Below are 21,891 nucleotides of genomic sequence, written 5' to 3'. Positions count from 1 at the left end.
TATACATAGTTATTTATTGAAATTCCAAATACGAATTGTGAAACTTGAAGTACAATTCATTATAAATAGTCTGGTTTACTGTAATTTTCTTATTATTAATTCTAGTTTATTAGTTTAATTCAATATAAAAGTTTTAAATCAAATTTAATAAATAATCTACTCTAGTATTTCTTTCTAATTAACTTTCAACTTAGAAGTCCAAACTTTTTTCTTATTTCCACATTGTCTGCTCAAGACAGCAGCCCAAACGCTTGGGCCAGATCTGGTTTGGTCATTATCAAATTGTATTGACGTGTTAGGCTTGGCCCGAACCCCGTGTACGGCGGGTCTATGACTCTGAACCCAACAAATCGACAGTTCGGCCCAATATAATCGGGTCGGGTCTCAATTACAGACTAACTGACTCTTTTCTTCTTTGTAAAATCCAAGTGTTCTCCCTTCTCGTGTTGTTTTCTTCACATAAGTTTCTTCCTTCTTATTAACAATTCCGTGTATCCACACAAATGAACTTTCGTTTAACGTAATCACAATCAGGTTAACCCCACAACTCTCCAGAATTTGTATGGTCTATAGTTCAGATCGGATCGGGCTTTACTTTTCATTTCTGGATTTGTTCATTTTCTTTTCTTTTTTTTTTTTTGAATTCTGCATGATTGTAGATGTACTTGTAGTTATGGTTTTTGATTCTGAGAGGTGATGTTGGGTATGTGTAGTTGAAATAGACAAGTAAGACGATAGATGGAGTGGACCACGGTGCAGCATCTGGATCTGCGAAATGTGGGTCGGGGCATCAACAAACCCTTGCAGCCTCACGCCGTGGCATTTCACAACTCTCAGGCACTCATTGCCGCCGCCGTCGGTACCCACATCATCGGTATATGACATTAACCATATCATTACTTTTTGTCTGAAAATTAATTTCAATTTTATAATTGTCATCATATTCAATTTAGTGTTACTTTTTGGTCTCCTGGTTAACGAGCTGCATTAACTAAGTAAGCTGTTTCAGTGTTTAATGTTGAATTGGCTTCTGTTTCTGGATGCAGAATTTGATGCATTGACGGGCAGCAAGATTGCTTCTATTGACATTGGTACGCCGGTTGTTCGAATGGCGTACAGTCCTACAAGTAGCCATGCCGTGATTACTATTGTTGAGGTTGGTCCCTGAAAACAGCCTCTACAGTTTGTGCTATATGATCTTTGTTTCATTTCTTAATATTCTAAACTCATTGATCCACTGTTTTCTTTCATTTAGTTAATGTGCCTAGGATTTCTTGCCTATATATGACTCTCTGTAGGAGAATAACAATTACCGGAGAGACTAAGAACACCTTTTTACTTTGTTTTTGGTTTAAAACCTTTTTTTTGTTATTCAATTTCTAATTCTTAATAATTGAATAAACTTGACTCATATTCTAAATTCTACAACCGTAATTTGTACTTCAATCTGTTTAGGAAGAAATTACAAAAAATCTAAATATGCGTAACTTGGAGTTGAAATATTATTTTAATTAACTTTTTAATGTTTATATAGAATTAAAACGTGCGCAAAAATCAACTTTATCGTTTTTTTTTTCTAACCAACAGATGGAATAATCTAATAAGGTGCTGTCTATATGGTTGATGTTATGCTTGATTTTACTATTTTTGCATTTCTACAGCGACTTTCTTCCCAGTAAGTAAGGAAACTGTTAATCTGATTCCTAATAAATTGATGTTAACAACATTGTGATAAAAGTAGTATCTAGGCAAATCAATAAGACAGAATTTTTATTCCTCGAGAAATGGCAAATTGCACTAGATGTTTGAGTTTTTAGTATTTGTGTCCCTCAACTTAGTTTAGCCCCTTAGCTAAAGTCATATGATTTTCATTTTGTATCCCTACGGAATAACAAAAAACAACATAACAAGTTGTTATTATTAAAAACACAAAAAAAGGAAAATATTTTTACTTGGCAAAGAAGAAGCAACAATGCAAGTGTAAAAGCTAAGGAGAAAGACTGCAGCACAAAACTTTAATGTTTACATAGATAGGTAGAGGAAAAGGGGGCTATCTTATCTTTTTCTTTTTGAAGTTTCTACAACAATATGATAACAGAATGACTAGACATGGACTGTAAAACTTCTTTATAATTATAACCAAATATCAAAGGGTCACTTTTAATTTACTCAAAGAACACTGCAATAGTTGTTCATAACTAGCACTCTTTTGAAACTGTATCATAAGATGAATATACATTGGTAAAAATATTCAAGTTTTCAGTTTGTTGTTTTAAAACTAAATACTGTTATAGACAATTGTTTGGAACCTAAAGTTTTTCTAGGTTATGATTTGACAACTTTTTCTAACTTTTTCCCTAGCCATCAGAGCTGAGAATTAGCAGGCTCATGAATACATTGCCACACCTTTGTTGTTCTTGCAGTCAATGCATATGGTGCTTATTTGTGGTTGTTTATTGTAGCTCAAGAAAATCCTCCACCTTATGGTTAGGTCAGCTATTATCCTGATGTTTGCTAACATTAGAAGAATGTGAATTGTAATTCAAAGCGGGAATGCCCTTTCATCACAGATCACACTGTTTGCCTTGATTGTGCAATAATTCTTTCTCCATTGAATTTAGTCATGATCTTGTTTGTTTCTCTCGCCTCATGTTTGACTTCCATTTTTTAATTTCTATTTCCCTATAATTTGTGAAAATATTAGTTTATCTTATAATATATATATATATATATATATATTAATTTTGCAGGATTGTACGATACGATCTTGTGATTTTGACACTGAGCAAACATGTGTTTTGCACTCTCCTGAGAAGAGGAGTGAACAAATTTCTCCCGATACGGAAGTCCATCTTGCATTAACACCTCTCCAGCCTGTTGTATTTTTTGGTTTCCACCGGAGGATGAGTGTAACAGGTGTTTCTTTGGCTTCCAGTAATTTTAATTCGGTTTCAGTTTGGATGTTGCTGTGTGTTTATATTGCAAGATCTAACTTCTACGATATTCTTCATGAAGTTGTTGGAACCGTGGAAGGTGGGAGGCCACCAACAAAAATAAAGACGGACTTGAAAAAACCAATTGTAAATCTTGCTTGTCATCCTCGACTTCCTGTCCTGGTAATATATATTATTTATTGAATTTTTTTTATTGCTGGCTGGGCTATAAATGTGTGGAATTCATCTTAGAACAATTTCGATAATCAAATCTGTTAAGAATAATTATCCTATCCAACATGATGATGTCAACGATTGCTTACTGGTCCATCCAAGTTTTTATCTGTTAATTAATCACAAATTATTTTATATATACTTTTCTTTCTATATACTTCTTTTGATGTACTTTAATGAACCTAATTATGCAATGACATTAGTGTTTTATCATAATGGTTTTAGAACGTAATTTTAGAAATGAGATGAAGAATGAATATAGCTTTCTAGGATTAGCTAAGAAAAGTGATATAATTCTTTGAAGATAAATTTTGATGTAAGAAAAATTAAGGGTAATTTGCTTGCTTTTGAATTTGAGGATAATATTATACTAACGAGTTCTTAAACATTACATCTAAGAAGTCTTAAGAACACATTTAAGAATTTGAGTTCATCAATCAACAAGAAAATTGAGAAATTCGTAGAGTATTTTATTGAATAATTGAAGTCTCCTTGAAAAGTCAGTATACAAAGATGTTTAAGTGCTTCCTAGGTAACAAAAAAGCTAATAATAATAGAGTTAGAAAATAATACTGCTAATACAAATAGGAAACTAAAATATTATTAAAAAATAAGATCCTAAAGTTACTAATACTGTAAAATGTTCAAGAGTAATTCCATTTGAAGTATCAAGAATTTGTGATTGGAGGATTGTAAGGCAACTATACGGATGGTGAACTTAAGTGAAATTGACTGGATGAGAGAATCAAATGGGATGTAGGCAGAGCATACCTGCATGACCAACGTGAGGGAGGCGGTCATGCTGGCGATCATGGTGTTCCCTCAGAGCAGAAAATTTCTGGTCATCTAGAGTAAATCGTTCGACGTTGTTTCTAAAGGGAAGAAGGCAAATGGAATAAGGTTGAGTGAAAATGGAAGGGGTTTTAAGGTCTCAATTACTTTTTGGGAGGATGAAGTTGAATGGTTTATGGGAGTTATGCATGAGTTTTACTAGCTAGAGGCGGAAAGTTTGTGGTCGAAATAAGGTAGGAAAGAGTGACAACTTATGGGTGGCCATGGAAGGTACTAGGTGAGGGAGGTTTCTGGTCATCACAGAGGAGAAAGGGGAGGCAGTGAGGTGTATTTTCATTCCAGTAGGTCCACAGGCTAATGGATCGTAGAGGATGATGGTGACGTTGTTTGAAGTGATGGGAGGAAATTTAAGGCACCGGGAAAGCCTATGGAGGCCGAAACAAGAATCTAGAAGCAATTGTATAGCTTGGAAGAAGGTCGCAAAATCTGCCAGTCTTGTTATCCTGTCCAAATTGCATAACACAATTAAAAGTGAGATGGAGGTGAGGAGAGAGATAAGCTTTGTCAATGTGGTGAAGGAAGGCACTCGACATGGGAGTCAAGTAGGGAAGACAATGCCTGATTTCAAATTGGGTTAGGTCAAATTTAAAATTTAAAATTCAAAATTTAGTTTTCCAATAAACGAATGGATGAGGCCTCATTTTGATTATGAATTGGGTGTTAATGAGCCTCGGTTTGGAGAGCCCAAAGTTCAAGAGGAAAGTTGGGCCTTTTCCTCGCACAGACCGAAAGGGAAATGGATCAAGCAGGTTGAGTTGGAGAGACGAGTTAGAAATCCTAGGTCCGAGTCCACTCATTTTTGGAGAGCCATGACCCGGGAGGAGAAGCGGAAACCTGCTTTGCGAATGGGGGAGAGCAGGAGAATTACCACATACTATGACGACGAATTCAAAAACAGAGTCTGACAATGAACAGGTCAATAGAGCCGAGGGGGAGTTTAGTGGAGTTTGCAAGGAGAAAGGGTCGGGTGAGGAGGAGGTGACAAAAGCTAAAGTCATTTTGAATGAGTGTGAGGTGGCCGAGAATGATGAAGTGGGATTTGCCTAGCCACTGGTGGTAGTTATGATGGTTTGTGATGCGATGGTAGAAATGTTTGAGTAGGACAAAAAGGCTGTGGTGCAGAAGGAGGAGGTGGCGATGGAGGATGAGATGGGGGAGAAGATGAGAGATTTGGTTGAGGAAGAAAATTCTAGATGGGTACTCTAGAACATCCAACAAATTAGTTGTATGCTTTGGGTCGCTTTTGACGGTTTAGAAAAAGAGAAACACACTATAATGCTCTTTAAAGAGATAGAAAAAGAGAGAAGGAGAAGGTGAGAGCGGAGAGGATAAAATCCAAAGAAAAAAACAATTTGGGGGTGGAAGGTTTTAGAGAATTAAGAAGATTTTAGTCAAGCATAAATTATGACAATTCAAGGAACGAAAAAAGAGAAGGGAGAGAGGGTGATTGGGGATACTTGAACTATGTTTGGTTGCATTATCTCTTGAAATATTAGGGAAATAAATGACCACAATAAGAGACATATAAGGGGTTTTCTGAACAATGGAAACCTGATGTGACGTGACTTTAGGAAGCTAAAATGAAATCCATCTCAAATGGGATTGTTGATGGCATTTAGAAGATAAGTTGGAAAGATCTACTAGTTAGGGGGCTTTTGGAGGGATTCTGGTGCTATGGAATGATGAATTACTTAATTGTGAGGTGGTGTTGTTGGGGGAATAATCAATTTCATACTTGGTTGAAGATTGTAGAAATGAATGGAGGTGAGTGTTTACTGGTGTATACAACAAAGACAGAGGGAGAGAGAGGAGTTTGTTGTGGAAGGATGTGGATGGCTGTAAGTAGCCATGAGACTTCCCATGGATTGTGGTAGGGGATTTCAATATAGTTTTGAGTAAACAAGAGAGATCTAGAGAGCATTTCTCAAGGGTTTGTGCTAATGAGTTGGTGGAGACTCTAGACAAGCTTGAACTACTGGATTTGACCCTCATGGGAGGTAAATTGACATGGTCCAATCAAAGATTCAATCCGTCTTGTCTTAAAATTGATTTGTTAAGTTTTTGGTGTCGGCTTTCCTGGCAATTACAACTCATAGGTTTGTGCTAAAAACTTTTGCAAGACACTATCTCTTATCATTTTTCCATTTCCCTAGCTTTTGATTGGATTAAATGAGGATAAAGGGTTAAGAGTCTATGATTTTTGTAACAAGATCGGTGAATGATGGAGAGGGGTAAGGGTGGATGGTAAGATTAACTTTAGAGTGGCTCAGAAGATAAAGGTGTCAAAGCTTGAAATTAATAAGTGGTGCAAGGAGGAAGGGGAGGGGTGAAAGTATGATCACTCAATATTTGCTATAAGATATTGAGGTCGTTGATAAGATGGAGGGGGAGGGTGGTTTGACCACCAAAGACTTGGCTCGTAAAAAGTCCATAAAGTTTGAATTGATAAACATGTTAAAAATGGAGGTCTTATGGAGACAAAAATCGAGAGTCAGATAGATAAAGAAAGGGGATAGAAACACGAGCTTCAACTACATCTCAAATCACCATAGGAGGATCAATTATGGGGAGGAGATTGAGATAGATGGCCTATTAGTGGAGGGTAATAAGCAGCTAGATAAGAGGTCACAAAAAATCTTTTGTAGATTATATAATGAGAAGTTCAGTTGGAGGTAAGTTGGATGGTTTGACTTTCGCGTCTTCGGACGAGCAGGATTGAGAATCACTTGAAAGAGAGTTCACTTAATAGGAGACTCTTGAAGGATTCATGAAATATGAGAAGGATGAAGTCTTTGGACCTGATAGTTTTAACATGAATTTTCTACAAAATTTTTTCCACATAATGAAAGAAGATGTTTTTGAGTTCTTTAAGGAGTTTCATGAATCCAGGTCATTTGTTAGATCTTTAAACTCTTCCTTCTTGGTCTTCATTCCAAAGGTAGAGAGAGTGACTAATATTAAGAATTTCAAACCTATCAGTTTAGTTGGGAGTGTCTATAAGTTGATAGTAAATAGAAGGATGGCCAAGGTTATGGATTGGGTGGTGGATGAGTGTCAACATGCTTTTATGGGAGGAAAAAAGATTCTGGATGCGGTTCTTATAGCTTATGAGGTTATTGATGATCTGTTTTACTAGACTAGAGAGGTTCCCTATGTAAGTTGGATATGAAGAGAACCTATGATCATGTAAGTCGGGGTTTTCTTGATTATATGTTGAGGAGATTGAGTTTTGGGGATAAAATGGCGCAAGTGGATCAACTCATGTATTTCTATAATTTCTTTTGCAGTCTTGGCTAATAATTTTCGTTTTTCAAAACATAAAGGCCTTAGACAAGGTGATTCCTGATCTCCCCTAGTATTTATGATTGTCATGAAATGACTGAACATAATGTTGTTAAAAAATAGAGAGCTTGAGTTATCTAAAGGTTTAAAGGTGGGTGATGGTGAGCATATGGAAGAGCTAATTCACCTAGTTTTTACTTATGGTACTCTAATATTATATAATCTGAATGAGATGGTCATGCATAACCTCATATGCATTTTATTGAGTTTTCAAGCAATTTTTGGACTTAAATATTAATTTAGCCAAGTCCGAGTTGGCAAGACTTGGTGATGGAAGGGATGCTTCTAGGTTGGCGAGAGTTATAGGGTGTAATAGTGCGGAGTTGCCAATTAAATACTTGGGGTTGTCACTGGGGGTTAAATATAAATATTTAACAACTTGGGATGTTGTGGTGGCAAAGTTTGAGAGGCGATTGGCCGTATGGAAGAGAAACCTCTTATGTAAAAAGGGTAATCTTACACTCATTAAATGTACGATGGTAAATATCTATTTTGACGGTCCTTGCGAATGTGGTCAAGAGATTGACATCAATTCATTATAGATTTATATGAGGCGACTTGGCGGATGACAAAAAGTATCATCTAGTAGCGTAGGATAAGGTTAAAAAGCCTGTGTTAGGGAGTTTCGGGGTTGAAATCTTTAGTGGAGGTGAATTTGACCTTATTGGAGAAGTGGCTCTAAAGATTCATGAATGAAAATGGTGTCCTCTGGTGGATGGTAATTGAGATAAAGTTTGGGACCGTTGATAGAGAATGATGCACCAATGTATCGACTAGACCTCACAGGATGGGGATGTGGAAAAAAATATGCATGAGCATGAATAAATTCCAGATGTGTACTAGTTGGATGGTTGCACTCGGGAGACAGTTAGTTCTTGGCATGATGCTTGGTTAAGGGGTTCACTCAGAGAATAGTTTCTCTAGAACTATGCTATTGCGCGACACAAGAATATTTTGGTTTATGAGCCCTATAGAGTCAACAGGGAAGGAGAGGGGGAGGGGAAGGGAGTAGCATGTGGAAATTATGAGAAACTTTAACAATTAGGAAGTTAATGACTATGAGATTCTCCTCGATACACTATCTACACTAAAATCAACAGGAGTAACAACCAATTAATTTGGAGATTCAATGTTAGAGGGTCTTTCTCGGTCAGATTCTGTAAATTATTGATTAAAAATGAGGCCACATGCAACAATATTCCTTTTTGGCAAATTTGAAAGGTTAATGTTTGATACATAATTGCTTTCTTCGTGTAGAAAACATGTTTTGGTGTATCCTCACTATTGACAAGCTGATGAAGAGGGGGAAAACATTAGTGTACATATGTTTTTTATATAAGAGGGAGACAGAGTTCTATAATAACTTCCTTCTTTGGTACCCGCTTGTATATAAATTGTGGACCATGACTTATGAGTTATTGGAGATCAGTTGGGTGATGGCTAGGTCGGTGAGAAGAGATTTGCACTTGGAAGGTATATTAGTAGGGAGAAGAAACATGTGAGTGCAAAAAGAGGAACAAGATAGCTTTTGAGAGAGTGAGCGATGACTTTGATAGGATTAAAGATAGATAGTTTTAGACCTTATATTTTTTTTTATGGGTCAACCTCTTTATACGGTGGAGGACCTTAGGGGCTTTATTGATATTTTAGTTAACATGTAAATATTTTTTGTACATAAATTGACACCTTCTTGGTGCTTGTGAAAGAATCATATCTTACTTTTTATAAGAAAAAAAAGATCCTAAAGTTAGTAAAGGTATAATAATAAACTTATAAATAATATCATCTTTTGGTATTTAATAAAATTATGTTTCTAAACTATTTAGGCACTCTAGAGCTAGATCATTTTGTATGATTTTCCCTCGGTTGGAGAAAACTTCTTAACGCGTTTTGAATGAGAACAATGCAAAACATTGACCTTCAAGCTTCTCCATGAAAATTTAGTAAACTATATGCTCAGTCATTCCCTTTAGTAGCAAATATAATAAGAACATATAATTATTTAGGAGTGTAAAACCTTTGCTAGTAGGATGAAATCAATATACTGACCAATTTGTGCTTCAATTGAATTCTTGAGCTGGACGTAATTATTGGCTTAGGCTTCTTTGTGGATTGAACTTCGATAAAGCTCTCTCTATGTAGTAAAAGATCTTGAATAACCTCAGCATAATACTCTTAGAAAGATGACCTTACTTGATTAGGATTTATTCTATCGGTTCGTACCTTTGTGTTCTTGAGCTCTAAAGAGAAAAGATCTTAAGTATGGTGAATGAATCATGACCATATGATTAGAATGTGATTAATGACGGAGACGTTCCTGAACTGTAGATGTTGTAGAGGATTGTTCTAAGTTGGGTTTGATCCTGTCTGGGGTTGTCACCCGATTATCTAACAGACTAATCAAGATATTTTTTTTATCTAAAAACAGATATATATATATACTCTTAGGAAGACATAAACGTTCCCATTTCTAAACTTCAACGAGCTCCTTCTCTTTATCTTTTTCATTTGATTTGATTGTTGCTACTTTTTTGATGTTTATATTTACCTTTCATCTTCTATCATCATAGGTTTTAGAACTCCTTTATGTCAAGCATAAAGCAAAAACCATTAATAGTCTCACCATGTTGAACATGTCAATCATTAAAGCCAAGGTTGACATGTGGAGACTTTTTTAAATTACTAAAGTACTCGATTTATGGGCCCAAGCTTGTCTCTATGGGTGCAAATGTGATGCATTAAAATATTAAGTCCTTAACTATAGAGATTGAAACAAGGTTTCTGGAAAAGTCCTTATGAATAACAAGTTTTTACGTTTATTTCTACAACAAATTTAGATTCAGATATTTTATAGTGCTTTCTATCTTCTTTGACTTAACTTGTATAGCTGGGCTTAGTTACAGTAAAAAAACTCGACAATTCTATAATTAGGAAACTTATTCCCTTCCTTTTAGTTCAACATGTTTAAAATTTTTCCTACTGCTACTTGCAACTTTGGTTAAAGAGGACTGCAAAAATGAGAAGAGCAAGCAAAATATTTTTGGGAATCTTCAGTGAAATAGGTTTGGAAGAGGTTGAACTGCTCCAGGTGAGCTGGTTTGGTCAAACTCGGTTAAAAAGAGTTAATCAGAGGTACAATGGCTACTTGCAAGGGTTGCAGTTTGGAGGTCAGTGTAGGACACAACTGGACAGGGGAAAGAGATTGAGAAAGGTAGCAATTAAAAGAATCTACAGTGGAGAGTGGTGCATTTTTAAGTGGGGCTTTAGATATCAATGGATTGATAAGCACTGGTTCCGATGGTAAGGGTGGTGTCCCTCATTGATAATTGGTGGTTGGTGAACCGACTCGCAGCTGATTTGTGGTCTTAGGGTCTTGCCATTTAGGTTTTTTTTGGTTGCAATTTTTTGGGGTCAAACAAGTTTGGGACTATTTTGGTTTTGTACTTTGGGTATTTGGTGAAGGGACCTTCAATTTTAGTACCAAATGATGTAGGACATATTATGATTAATTTAACTACTTAGGGATTGAGGATAAAAGCTTAGATATTTCATTTAGAGTTTCTTAGGCATCACATTTAAGAAATCTTAAGCATTATACTTAAATATTTGCTTGTGTCATACAGTCAGAAAATTGAATAACTCTTAAAGGATTTTGTTGAATAACTAAAGTCTCCCTCAAAAAGTGAATTTATGGAGATATTTATAACGTTTGCGAAGTAAACTTTCCTGAATAGAATTAATTGTAGGAATACTAATTGTAATACTAATAAGATTAAGAAATAATATTATTAATGTAAATAGGAAAACTAAATACTACTTAAAATTACTGAAACTACTATAACAAAGAACTAATAAGACGACAGTTTATACATAATAGAAATATGATTTTCGATCTATCTGGGCAATATAGTGCTAACCCATTTTGCATTTAGTTTATTTATACATCTTGAGTGAACACCAAAAAAAGAAAAATGAAATTGAAAGTCTAGTATATAAATTATGTTTATCAGAAATTTCTATTGAGGGAGGGTCGAAAACAGGCTTTTGTAGGGGAGAAAGGAAAATAGGTTTGGGGGATGAGGCCTGTTCTCTGATGGCAGAGGGTGTAGAGGGGTGGAGATCTACCGAGGATGTTGATTATCATGGAACTGCCGCAGGAGGAGGCCATAGGTTGTTCTCTGGAGTTGGACAGCTCGTCGAAGGATGGGTTTGAATAGTGGGCCTGATGAGTGCAATCATCTTTGCACAATGGAAAAGGGGGAGGATGTTCAGAATGCGGTGGCAAGGGAGAGGGTATGAAGCGGAGAGGTGCAGAGTGAGGGGGGGTTTTGTGAGGTGTTGGAGAGGCTGATGAAGAAACTAGCCCCTTGGTGCTGGCAATGTGCCCGAATATGGTGAATTAGGCTTCCTTGGGGTCGGGTAATGAGGAAAAGGAGCAGGAGTGGGTTGTTGCTATGTTGAGAGATGAGGAAGGGAGTTTTAAGAATGGAGGAGATAATGAGTAATGGATACTTTAAAACATTGAAACAATCAGCAAATTGAGGGGGTTTTTTGTGAGGTGTTGGAGATGGTGATGAAGAAACTAGCCCCTTGGCGCTGGCAATGTGCCCGAATATGGTGGATTAGGCTTCCTTGGGGTCGGGTAATGAGGAAAAGGAGCAGGAGTGGGTTGTTGCTATGTTGGGAGATGAGGAAGGGAGTTTTAAGAATGGAGGAGATAATGAGTAATGGATACTTTAAAACATTGAAACAATCAGCAAATTGGTGGGAGTGAGTTTCCAATGTTTTGAAGATCAGGTTTTGACTTGTTTCAGGTGATTATGGGGACTAAGAGAGGACAAATATGAAAAACTAAAAGTCAGCTGTGAAAAGGAAGAATGGAGTGGTTAAGGATAGATGGAAAAATTAGAATGCTTTATCAACTACAACAAGTCGAATATGGGGGAAGGGAAAGAAATGAGTTTCTTTTATTATTTTACCATGTTAAACAGTATCCTCTCTTGGAATTTGAGGGGCTTAAATAGTGCTCGTTAGAGAATGATTGTTAGGTGCTGTATGTCTAAATGGAAGCCGGATGTAATTTGCTTCCAAGAAACCAAGCTCAGTTTGTGTCTGATCAATTGGTGAATAGTTAATTGTAGACTAGGGAGGTAGGGTGGACAAGCTTACTGACAATTTGGTTGGTGGGGGGCCTTATAGTGTTTTAGAATGAGAATCTGGACAGTGCTCGGGGGGGTGTTCATTCTCATGTCTCTTCTGTCATAAGGCTAATGGATGGGTATAGATATTAATCCGGGTATATGGTTCTAGAGAGGGATGTTAGAGCGAGAAGTTATCAAGTGATTTAGAGGATTACAAGGGTAGATGAGATTTTCCTTGGGAAATTGGTGGTGATTTCAATACGTTCTGGTTTGATGTTGAGAGGGAAAGTTACTCTAGAAGCTGTGTTGATGACTTCAATAAGGTGTTGGACAGGCTTTAATCTCATGAATTTACCCCTTATTGGAAATAATTAACTTGATTTAATTCTAAAGCAAATTCCTCTTTTTCACGGATTCGTCAATTCATTATTTCCATTTTCTTTCAATCTCAATGACCTGGTTTATTTTAGAAGACTTTGCAACGTCTAATCTCAGACTGCTTTCCTATTTGCTTGGAGGCGAATCATATCATCTGGGGCCTTAACCTTTTTAGGTTCGGGAACAATTGGCTCAAAGTGCACAGTTTTGCAAGGTACAGGGCTTACAGGAAGATATTTATGTTGAAAAGCAAGCTCAAGAGGTGGAACAAGGAGGTGGTGGGTGTTGAAATTCTAAAGAGGGAGGAGCTATTTGATGAGTTGGAGAGACTTGATGAGGAGGAGGTAGGGGGTCTCTTAGGGAGGAGGTCGGTAAGAGATAGATATCTATTTGGAGATTATTGATCTCCTTGTGAGTGAGGATGTTGCGTGGAAACGAAGATCCGAAACCAAATTGATTCAAGAAGGTGATAAGAATACAAAAATTTCCATTGTTGCTAACCATCATCAGATGTGTAATTACATTGAGGAGCTGGAGGTTGTTGGAAACATAGTAAGGGGTAATGAAGCTCTGAGGGAAAGTCTAGTAATTTACTTCAAAGATTTGTACTCTGACAAAGATCAATTGAGACTGTCCTTGGAGGAACTTAGATTTGCAGGGTCAGTGAATAGGATTTCCTATTCCTTGAATAACCTTTTTCAGAGGAGGAATCCTTGATGGTCCATGAGTTGTAAGGGTGATAAGGCTCCAGAGTCGAACGGTTTCAACATGAAGCTTTTCCAACAGAGTTGGTATATCATCAAGGAAGACGTTATTGCCTTTTTCGAGGAGTTCCATGATTCTGGATCTTTTGTAAAGAGTCTGAACACTACTTTTTTGATCCTTATCACATAGGTCCAAGATACAAATAACATTAGTTTATTTAGACCTATCAGCATTGTGGGCAGAGTGTACAAGCTCATTACTAATGTTCTTGCCAGGAGGCTAACTAAGGTGGTTGGGAGCGTTGGTGGTGCATTTCAACATGCTTTTGTCCAAGGAAGACAAATTCTTGATGCTGTCTTAGTTGCTAATGAGGTAGTTGGCGATGATGTTATCAGGAAATATGAGAGGAAAGTGTTATCTAAATTGGATTTAGAAAAAGCCCATGGTCATGTCTCTTGGAGCGTCATACTTTGCATGCTTGATGGGCTGGGTTCAGGACCAAGAGGAGGTTGTGGATAAAAGCGTGCATCACCTCTTCTTCTTTCGTTGTTTTGGTTAATGATGCTCCTTCTAGTTTCTGTAAGGCCCCGAGAGGGTTGAGACAGAGAGATCCTCTATTCTGTTGCTATTCATATTGGTTATAGAAGCTTTGAACAAATTGTTGCTTAAGGCGAGGGAGCTTCATTTGTTTAGTGGGGTGCAGGTGGAATCCAGGAGCTGAAGTGGAAGTTATTTATTTCTTGCAGATGATACCCTCCTATTTTGGAAGCCAATTCCACAGGATCTACTAAATATAAAATGTGTTACTTTGTTTCCAAGCTATGTCAGGTCTGAAAATCAATTTGGCAAAAATTGGGATTAAAACAGTTGGGAAGCTATGGAAATGATGAGCGTTAGGCATCAATTTTGGGCTGTAAAAGTACAACCTTCTAATCAAGTGAAATTTCAAGGACACCCGATCCTAAGATCCGGTGGTTAATGGATTTGAATTCCGTCTTACAGCTTGGAAGAGAGGTTTATTATCTAAAGGCAACAGACTCACTCTCATTAAAAGTTCGTGGCCAGTGCCCCTATCTATTTTATCTTCTGACCACTATACCTATTAGTTTGGCTAAGGGATTGGAGAGGATTAAATAGAGATTTTTATGGGGAGACACTGAAGACAAGAGTGTGTATTATCTTGTAGCTTAGAATGCGGTGAAGCGGTCACTATAGAGGGGTGGGTTGGGCGTGAGATCCTTGGTTGAGTTCAAGCTTTTCAAGGAAAGTGACTTTGGAGATTCATGAGGAAGGAAGACAGTTTTTAGAGGAAGGTGATAGGGGCTAAATTCGGTACTTCCAATCTTGGTGGTTTGCCAGGTCTACTTGAATGTCTGATAATGTAGGTATGTGGAAGAGCGTTATGATGGGTAAGGGGACACTCCAAAAGTGCACCAAATGGAAAATAAGTTTTGGGGAGAGAATGAGCTTCTGGTTGGATGATTGGATGGAAGGTGGGAGCTCAATATGCAATACACTGGCTTTTTTTCTACTGTGCAGAATAAGATCATTGTTGACAAGGCACATGTAGATTTGCTACCAATGGTACTTATGACATAGAATTAATCAGGAATTTGAATGACTGGGAGCTAGAGAGTTTCTTGCATCTCTGTTATGTTTTATCTTGGCTGACGGTTTCTGGAGATATGGAGGATGAACCAGTCTGGTGTTTATCGTCCAAGTTCTCTTTGTCAATCAGGTCTTACTATCAGTTCCTATCCAAGAATGATGCCAAACCCGTCAATTTCCCTTCAAACTTGGTCTGGAAAGTGAATGCCATTCCCAAGAGGATCCTGGTGAATGGATGTTTTTCTGTGCAAGAAAGATCAGAAACTTATGACCATATTCTCCTGTGGTGCCTTTGGTCTACGGTTTATGGTTTATTGGGTGTGAATTAAGTCGTGGCTGGTAATATCAGGGAGGAATTTTGTGCAGGGAAAAGATTTCAGAGTAACAAGAAGACCATCAGATTTATCCCTGTTACTATCGTTTGGGTCATTTGGAAGGAAAGAATAGAAGGACTCTTGGGCGGGGTTGAGAGTAATTTTGAGATCTTAGGGACCTTAATGATATTTTATTAGACCTGCAAAGATTTATGTATAAGGGTTTACACCACTTTGCTGCTCTGCGAATATGTAGTATCTTTTCTTATTTTTAAAAAAAGCAAAAGCTTTTACCACTAAAGATGATAGGAGAAGAAGACAACAGTGAACCTTTTGGCATTTGTTGCCTGATTTACCTTCCTTTTAGTTTAGGTCTCATCCACATTGAAGTAAGTATGATGAATTTATAATCTGCTCTGTTGGTGCTGGGTGGTTTCTATTCCCTATCATTTTTCTCGTGGTTTCTCCTTGCAAACTGTTTGTCATGAAGAGCGGGCCATAATCATGTCCAAGTAATTGAATGGGATTTTCTTTCATGAAGCATTCAAATATAAATCCAGTTGTACATAATTCTTCTTGTAGTGCTCCATGACTGCTAATTTGATGGACAAATTTTTTATTTTATTTTCTTTTCTTTTCTTCCAGTATGTTGCTTATGCAGATGGTCTGATTCGAGCATACAACATTCACACGTATGCAGTTCACTACACATTGCAACGTGAGCTGAGAAATTTTGATTCTTACCTTGAATATTTGGTGTATTAGTTATGTTTCAGGCAACATATTTCTTTCCTGTTGTTTCTGCTTCAGTTGATAATACTATAAAGCTTATTGGAGCTAGCGCATTTGCTTTTCACCCAACATTGGAATGGATTTTTGTTGGTGATAGACGGGGTACACTTTTAGCGTGGGATGTGTCAACTGAGAGGCCTAATATGATTGGAATGTAAGTTCTCTTTCGATTTGCTCCTTGGCTGTAGCATGCCAATTCTTTGAACTCTCCTTTTGCTTCTCAAATTAGAGAATTTAATCACGCTGTAAGTTGTAGCCTGCTACTGTTGCTGTTTGGTATGGAAGTGGACTTCGGATTAATCTGATATTGATGTAGCTAACACTAATCTCATGGATAACTACAGACATCGGGGGTTGTCTTTGGCTAATCCAATTATCTAAGATTTGGTTGGCAGTGTTATGACTGTAGACTGCATACTGGCGTTTATTATGCTTTTCGTTTTCAATATCATTTTTTTAGATAAAAAGTGTGAAGTATATATTAATAGGGTACCAAGGGGGTACCACTCATGTACAAAAAATTTACAATCGTGTTAAAGTATCAATGATATTCTCAAAATTTTCATCCCTAATGATATCATGCCTTAACAAGATAAAAACAAAGTAATGAAATCATTTATCTCTCAACCTTTAAGTCAAATTCTCTTTATTCTCAAAAGTTCTATAGTTCATTTCTTTCCATATGACCCAAAAATAGTTAATGAAATTAATTTGATGGATTCCTTTTTCTTACATAGACCACCCCAGGCCCAAATTTCTTCCCTAACAGTGTCCGCCATCATCCAATTAATCCCTAAAAGTTCATAAATCATGCACCACAGATCCTAAGTCACAGGACACCACCAAAGAAGATGGTTGCAAGATTCCCCCGCATTCATGCATAGGTAGCATCTGTTGACTGAAATATGGCCTATGGATATCAGCTTGTCAATGGTCAGTACGAATTCTCTGCTAGCCTCCCCAATGAAAAAAGCAATTCTAGGGGGTTCTTTCAATATCGTATCTTGTTAGTTGTTAGCACTTCTATATTGATATGAGTGTATTGCACATGGTATGGGTCGCAAGTTCTTCGTGTTGTATTCTTAAATGTTGGAGCTGTCATGATTTTATTTGGATAAGAAAGGAGTAATACTAGTATCTCAAAAAAAAAAAAAAAGAAAAGAGAGGGCTAATACTAGAAAGAGAGAAAGCTACTAGAGAATGGGAGAATGTGGTATTCTGCTACAGAAGCAGTAAAATACAAAGAGACAAAAGTCTTCAATACAAGAGACTCATATTATGCCAGTTGTCTCTGCTGCCTGGTCCATTCCTTTAGTGAAGTTGAAAACCAAGTAGCAGTTTTCTAACAGAGTTTGTGACTGTAGCATGCTTTCATACATGATATCTATCTTTAATCCCATTAATATTTATAATGACTTAGTGCTGATATGAGGATTCTTTTGTCTTAATTTTGTTATGTTCTGGTGGCTAGTTTGTTGCTTTCTTAGGAGAATAAAAGCATATGTATTTCTCAAAGGCACCAATGAATGCTGTCCCTGTAGAAAGGCAAGCATTTAAAATTTTATCTAAATGAAGGTAAAATATTCTATAATATCCACTAGATCATAAAAGTTTGAAATATGGTTACTTAAACTACCTCTAACTCTGTGGGAAGACACAAAATCCTCAGAACATAAAGCAAAGGGAATGGGATGAATAAGCTGGTTTTTGTCTGCCTGAATGCCATCACTAAGTAACAAATTTCTGCCACTTCGAACCTCGTCCAGCAACCCAGTGAGCTTCAAGAGGTAAACACAGAATCCTAAAGCTGGCAAGACCAGGGTCTTCAAGGAGCCATGCATGGAACATCTATTGGCTGGCAACTTATTTTATTTCTTGAGGTTGAACATGATCAAAATCCTTCCTCAAGTATGTGGGCTCCTCATTCCTTTCATAAAGGAAGCTTCTCTTAACTGGCATCTTGGCTTTTTTCCTGAGATCGCACATGATCAAAATCCTTTCCCAAATAGCTTCCCAGGCAAAGAGTTCATCTTCCCTATTTGTTGTCATGGAAATTATCCAAATACAGAGAGTTACTGTCCTTCTCAACGGAGCTAGTGGACCATATGCCCCTCATCAGGGTCCGTCTCGACGTGAAAGATAGAGACAGCATTGAGACGGAGACCCTTTCCTTGCAACCACCTCATTATCCCTTTTACTCACCTCATAACCACACATCTGAAGCCCATCCTCAAGCTGCGGGATATTCTCCACACTATCATCCAACATCTATCTACATCATAATATAAGTAAAAAGTACAAAGAGTAATTTATGATATTTTAGTAATAGATAAGATTAATATGAAAAGTAAACATAAGAATATATATAAAATATTTACATAAATATAAATGTAAAACCCTGTTAATAATATCAAAACTCAAGCATACTGTTTACCATGTTAAAAAAAAAAAGGAGGCAGGGTGGGTATGGAGCAGGTAGGTTATGCACTAAATTGTCCATTTAATTACCCTATGGCATGGGTTGGGCCTCTTGAGCATGAAAGAGTCTAAAACACAATCTCTCAATTGTTAAAGTTTTAGGACAACTTGTAAGAAAAGTGAAAAGCGTTAGGAACTGGAATATGGTGTATTGTTTACTGGATATTAATTGGGTGATTGGGTGTTTAGTAAAAAATAAACTTTGGGCTTGGGATGAGATCGGCAAAAAGTCGAAAATTGTAAAAATCATTCCTTTTAACTATTTATTGGGTGGTGTGGGAAGAGAGGAACAACAAAACATTTGATGGATGTGTGGGGGATATAGGTAGAATCAGAGATAGGTGGTTACATAATTTTGGGGCTCTAATTCTGGGTCATGATGTATATGGGTGCGATAATTTTGGAAAAGTTTTTGATGTTTTAACTAACATGTAAATGCTCTGTATAGGGGTGGCACCCTCTTGGTGCCATATATATTTAATACACTTGCTTTTATCTCAAGAAAAAGCGTCAGGAATTGCGCCTCGTGCCATATATACTTAACAACTGGTAAGTGAGACCCTGAGGATTTATTGCCATCTCATATATCTTCTGTGATGCATAATGGACATGGACTAGATTTTCGGAACTGATTAGGAATTGTATGGCTTGCTAATCTATAGTTTGCTGCAATGCCATGGATAAGGTTGGACTTAAGCAATATTAGGATTTTTTTTATAGTTTAAATTCTTATGTTCCCGATTAGTTTTCTGTTATTTCATCCCAGTTGTTACTTGTGATATCTGAGAATTCCTAAATTTATCCCAAATTCCGAAGTTGGCAAATTACTCCTAACTTGTCTTACATTGTTCTCAAAACAGAGTGCAACGCTGTACCAACTTCGAAATAGAGATGGGCTCCAAAATTCTCCCGTCATCTCCCAATTGATTTCCAGATATCTGTTCCATAAGTTGTTCTAACATGATTGCACATCGAGCCATGCTCAAGAAGTCCATATCGAGCTACAATTAGTCAACAACCAGGGGTGGATCTATAAAATTTTTATGGGGCAAGTTTATTGGACATGACTTTTTACATATAATATTAATTTTTCTAAGGTCATTTGTTGATTCTCACATTTAGAATTAGTCGTACGAAACCAATGAAATCATAGGAGGAGCACCATTATCTTTTTTTTTTTCATAAATTAGTCTTGTTTGATGTATCTAACAACAGATGCGTTCGGTGTTCCTTCTATCTAGTGGAGGAAAATTTAGCAGGTTAACGTGAAAAGAAGTGTTTATATAGATAATTTATATTTGTTCTTTAATTTCGTTGAGTCAACTGCTCTGATGAGCTATAGTAGCTCTGTTATTGTCAATAAGCCTTCATCATAGATTATCAACTTTGGTCATGAATGCGAAAGCCACTTCGCAAGGATTATCTTGTTGAAGCTCCAGTAGCTCTGAGATTTAAACCTCCTCCTTGATCTGGCTGTCTAATGTTTTCCTCCCCAATGAAATGACTTCTTCTCTATTTCTTGGAACCACCACACAAGACCTAGCTAGAATTGACTCAAGTTTCTTGCCTTCTCTGCTAGATTGGGGGCATGTAATAGGTGAACAAATTTGAGGGGTGTTCTTGATGATGGTGAATCTACTACTCTCAAAAAATAGTTCCTTTTCCACCCAATAAGGTTATCCTTGAACTTGGTAACAATGGGATCCTGAATTCCTACATCCGTATATCTTGCCCCATGAGAAAGACTTGGGTTTAAGAGGGAAACAGCCCACTTTACAACCCAATATCTTGGACAGGGACTTCTTCCCAAAGTCTGACCCTAAGTCCACCAATTCAGACTTGCAGAGGTTAATTTTTAGACCAGAAATGCCTGAAAACAAAGTAAATTGCTCTGTCATACAAAATAGCTGTTCTCTTATACAGTCTAATTCCAGTTTTATGTGAACATTCTTTTAATTCTAATCACTTGCACAGTCCAATTCCTTATGTCTTTGACAATGTGGTCAAGAATAGCAAATTGGCAATATACATTTCCCTTCATTCTTTGGAGTTTCTATTAAACATTGACTTTAATCTAAAATAAGAGTTCTTATTTCAGAGTTTAGCTGTGTACCTTAACATGATACGGCTAAATCCATGTGTTATTGCAATTATGTATAACTTTTGGCAATTTCAGGATTTATGCTAGGAGAAGTTAAGGGTCTTAATGACTTGTACTCTAAGGAGTTTTTTGCTTACAGTCTCATGATAACATTAAGATTTTAATTTCTTTGAAATGTGAAATAACATCTTATGCATCATAAGTTTTGATTTCTTTGGCATTGTGATGTAATATCTCTTTTTTTTTTTCTGGAAAGTAGGTGATTCTGTTCATCTTACGTTTAAACTGCTTGATTTTTATTTAAGTAATTTCTGAAATTTTCATGTATTTAACTCCTGATGATTTTGCTTTTGTTATAACCACAGTACTCAAATTGGTACCCAACCGATCACATCAATTTCATGGCTTCCAATGTTGCGTTTACTTCTTACTCTTTCCAAGGATGGAACTGTTCAAGTGTGGAAAACGCGTGTTATTATTAATCCTAATAGACCTCCCATGCAAGCAAATTTTTTTGAACCTGCTGGTGAGCTTTTGTTTTTTCCTTTACTTTTATTTACATTGCAACTATTCTGCGTTCGATTCTTAACAGATTTTGCCTCCAAAAAGAGGATAGAAGCTACTCCTACTCCTCTGGAGCATTTTGGTCTTATCTGGCTTTATTTGGCTTTTTTTTTACAAGGCTGAACTGCAGGGAACTTGTCATTTGCTGCCTTTGCTAGTGTGTGTTCGAGTAGATTAGGTTATTTACTACTTGGAACATATTGCATATGATGTTTTCCATGTACTATATGCTGTACAACAACTTGCAATCTCAAAATGAGGAGGTTTTTAGATTCACTTTGAAGTAGATTTTGGAAAGCAAGACCTACCCTGTATCTCCTTTGTATTGGTTTCTTTGCTCAGAAAGCAGCTTCCAATAGGAACCTAACTATGAAAAACTTAAAGAAGAGGGGTAAAGTTACTGACAATGGCTGACCTTTATGTCTTCTGGAGGAAGAATCTCTCAATTA

At 36.9% G+C, this 21,891-nt stretch overlaps 1 protein-coding gene and 1 non-coding gene across 3 annotated transcripts in view; both read left to right on the top strand.

Annotated features, from left to right (window-relative positions):
* Window positions 1–391: 391 nt before the first annotated feature.
* The window catches only part of LOC110822542 (Transducin/WD40 repeat-like superfamily protein), a 31,960-nt gene continuing 10,460 nt past the window's right edge, over window positions 392–21,891 (top strand). For both annotated transcript variants that reach the window (XM_088217509.1, XM_088217508.1), the window contains exons 1-8: window positions 392–534; window positions 714–874; window positions 1,047–1,156; window positions 2,751–2,916; window positions 3,016–3,116; window positions 16,153–16,225; window positions 16,318–16,453; window positions 21,244–21,404. In XM_088217509.1, the coding sequence (XP_088073635.1) occupies window positions 739–874; window positions 1,047–1,156; window positions 2,751–2,916; window positions 3,016–3,116; window positions 16,153–16,225; window positions 16,318–16,453; window positions 21,244–21,404 (883 nt within the window). In that variant the 5' untranslated portion in view covers window positions 392–534; window positions 714–738. The remainder of the gene's footprint in view (window positions 535–713; window positions 875–1,046; window positions 1,157–2,750; window positions 2,917–3,015; window positions 3,117–16,152; window positions 16,226–16,317; window positions 16,454–21,243; window positions 21,405–21,891) is intronic.
* Window positions 9,545–9,759, top strand: LOC148266216 (small nucleolar RNA U3). The gene has a single exon (XR_015818786.1). It is a non-coding gene; the product is annotated as a small nucleolar RNA U3 (small nucleolar RNA).

Source organism: Carica papaya, chromosome 4 (genome assembly GCF_054855325.1).
Source record: "Carica papaya isolate Zhongbai chromosome 4, ASM5485532v1, whole genome shotgun sequence".
Lineage (NCBI taxonomy): Eukaryota > Viridiplantae > Streptophyta > Magnoliopsida > Brassicales > Caricaceae > Carica > Carica papaya.
This window is presented reverse-complemented; position numbering and strand designations above follow the sequence as displayed.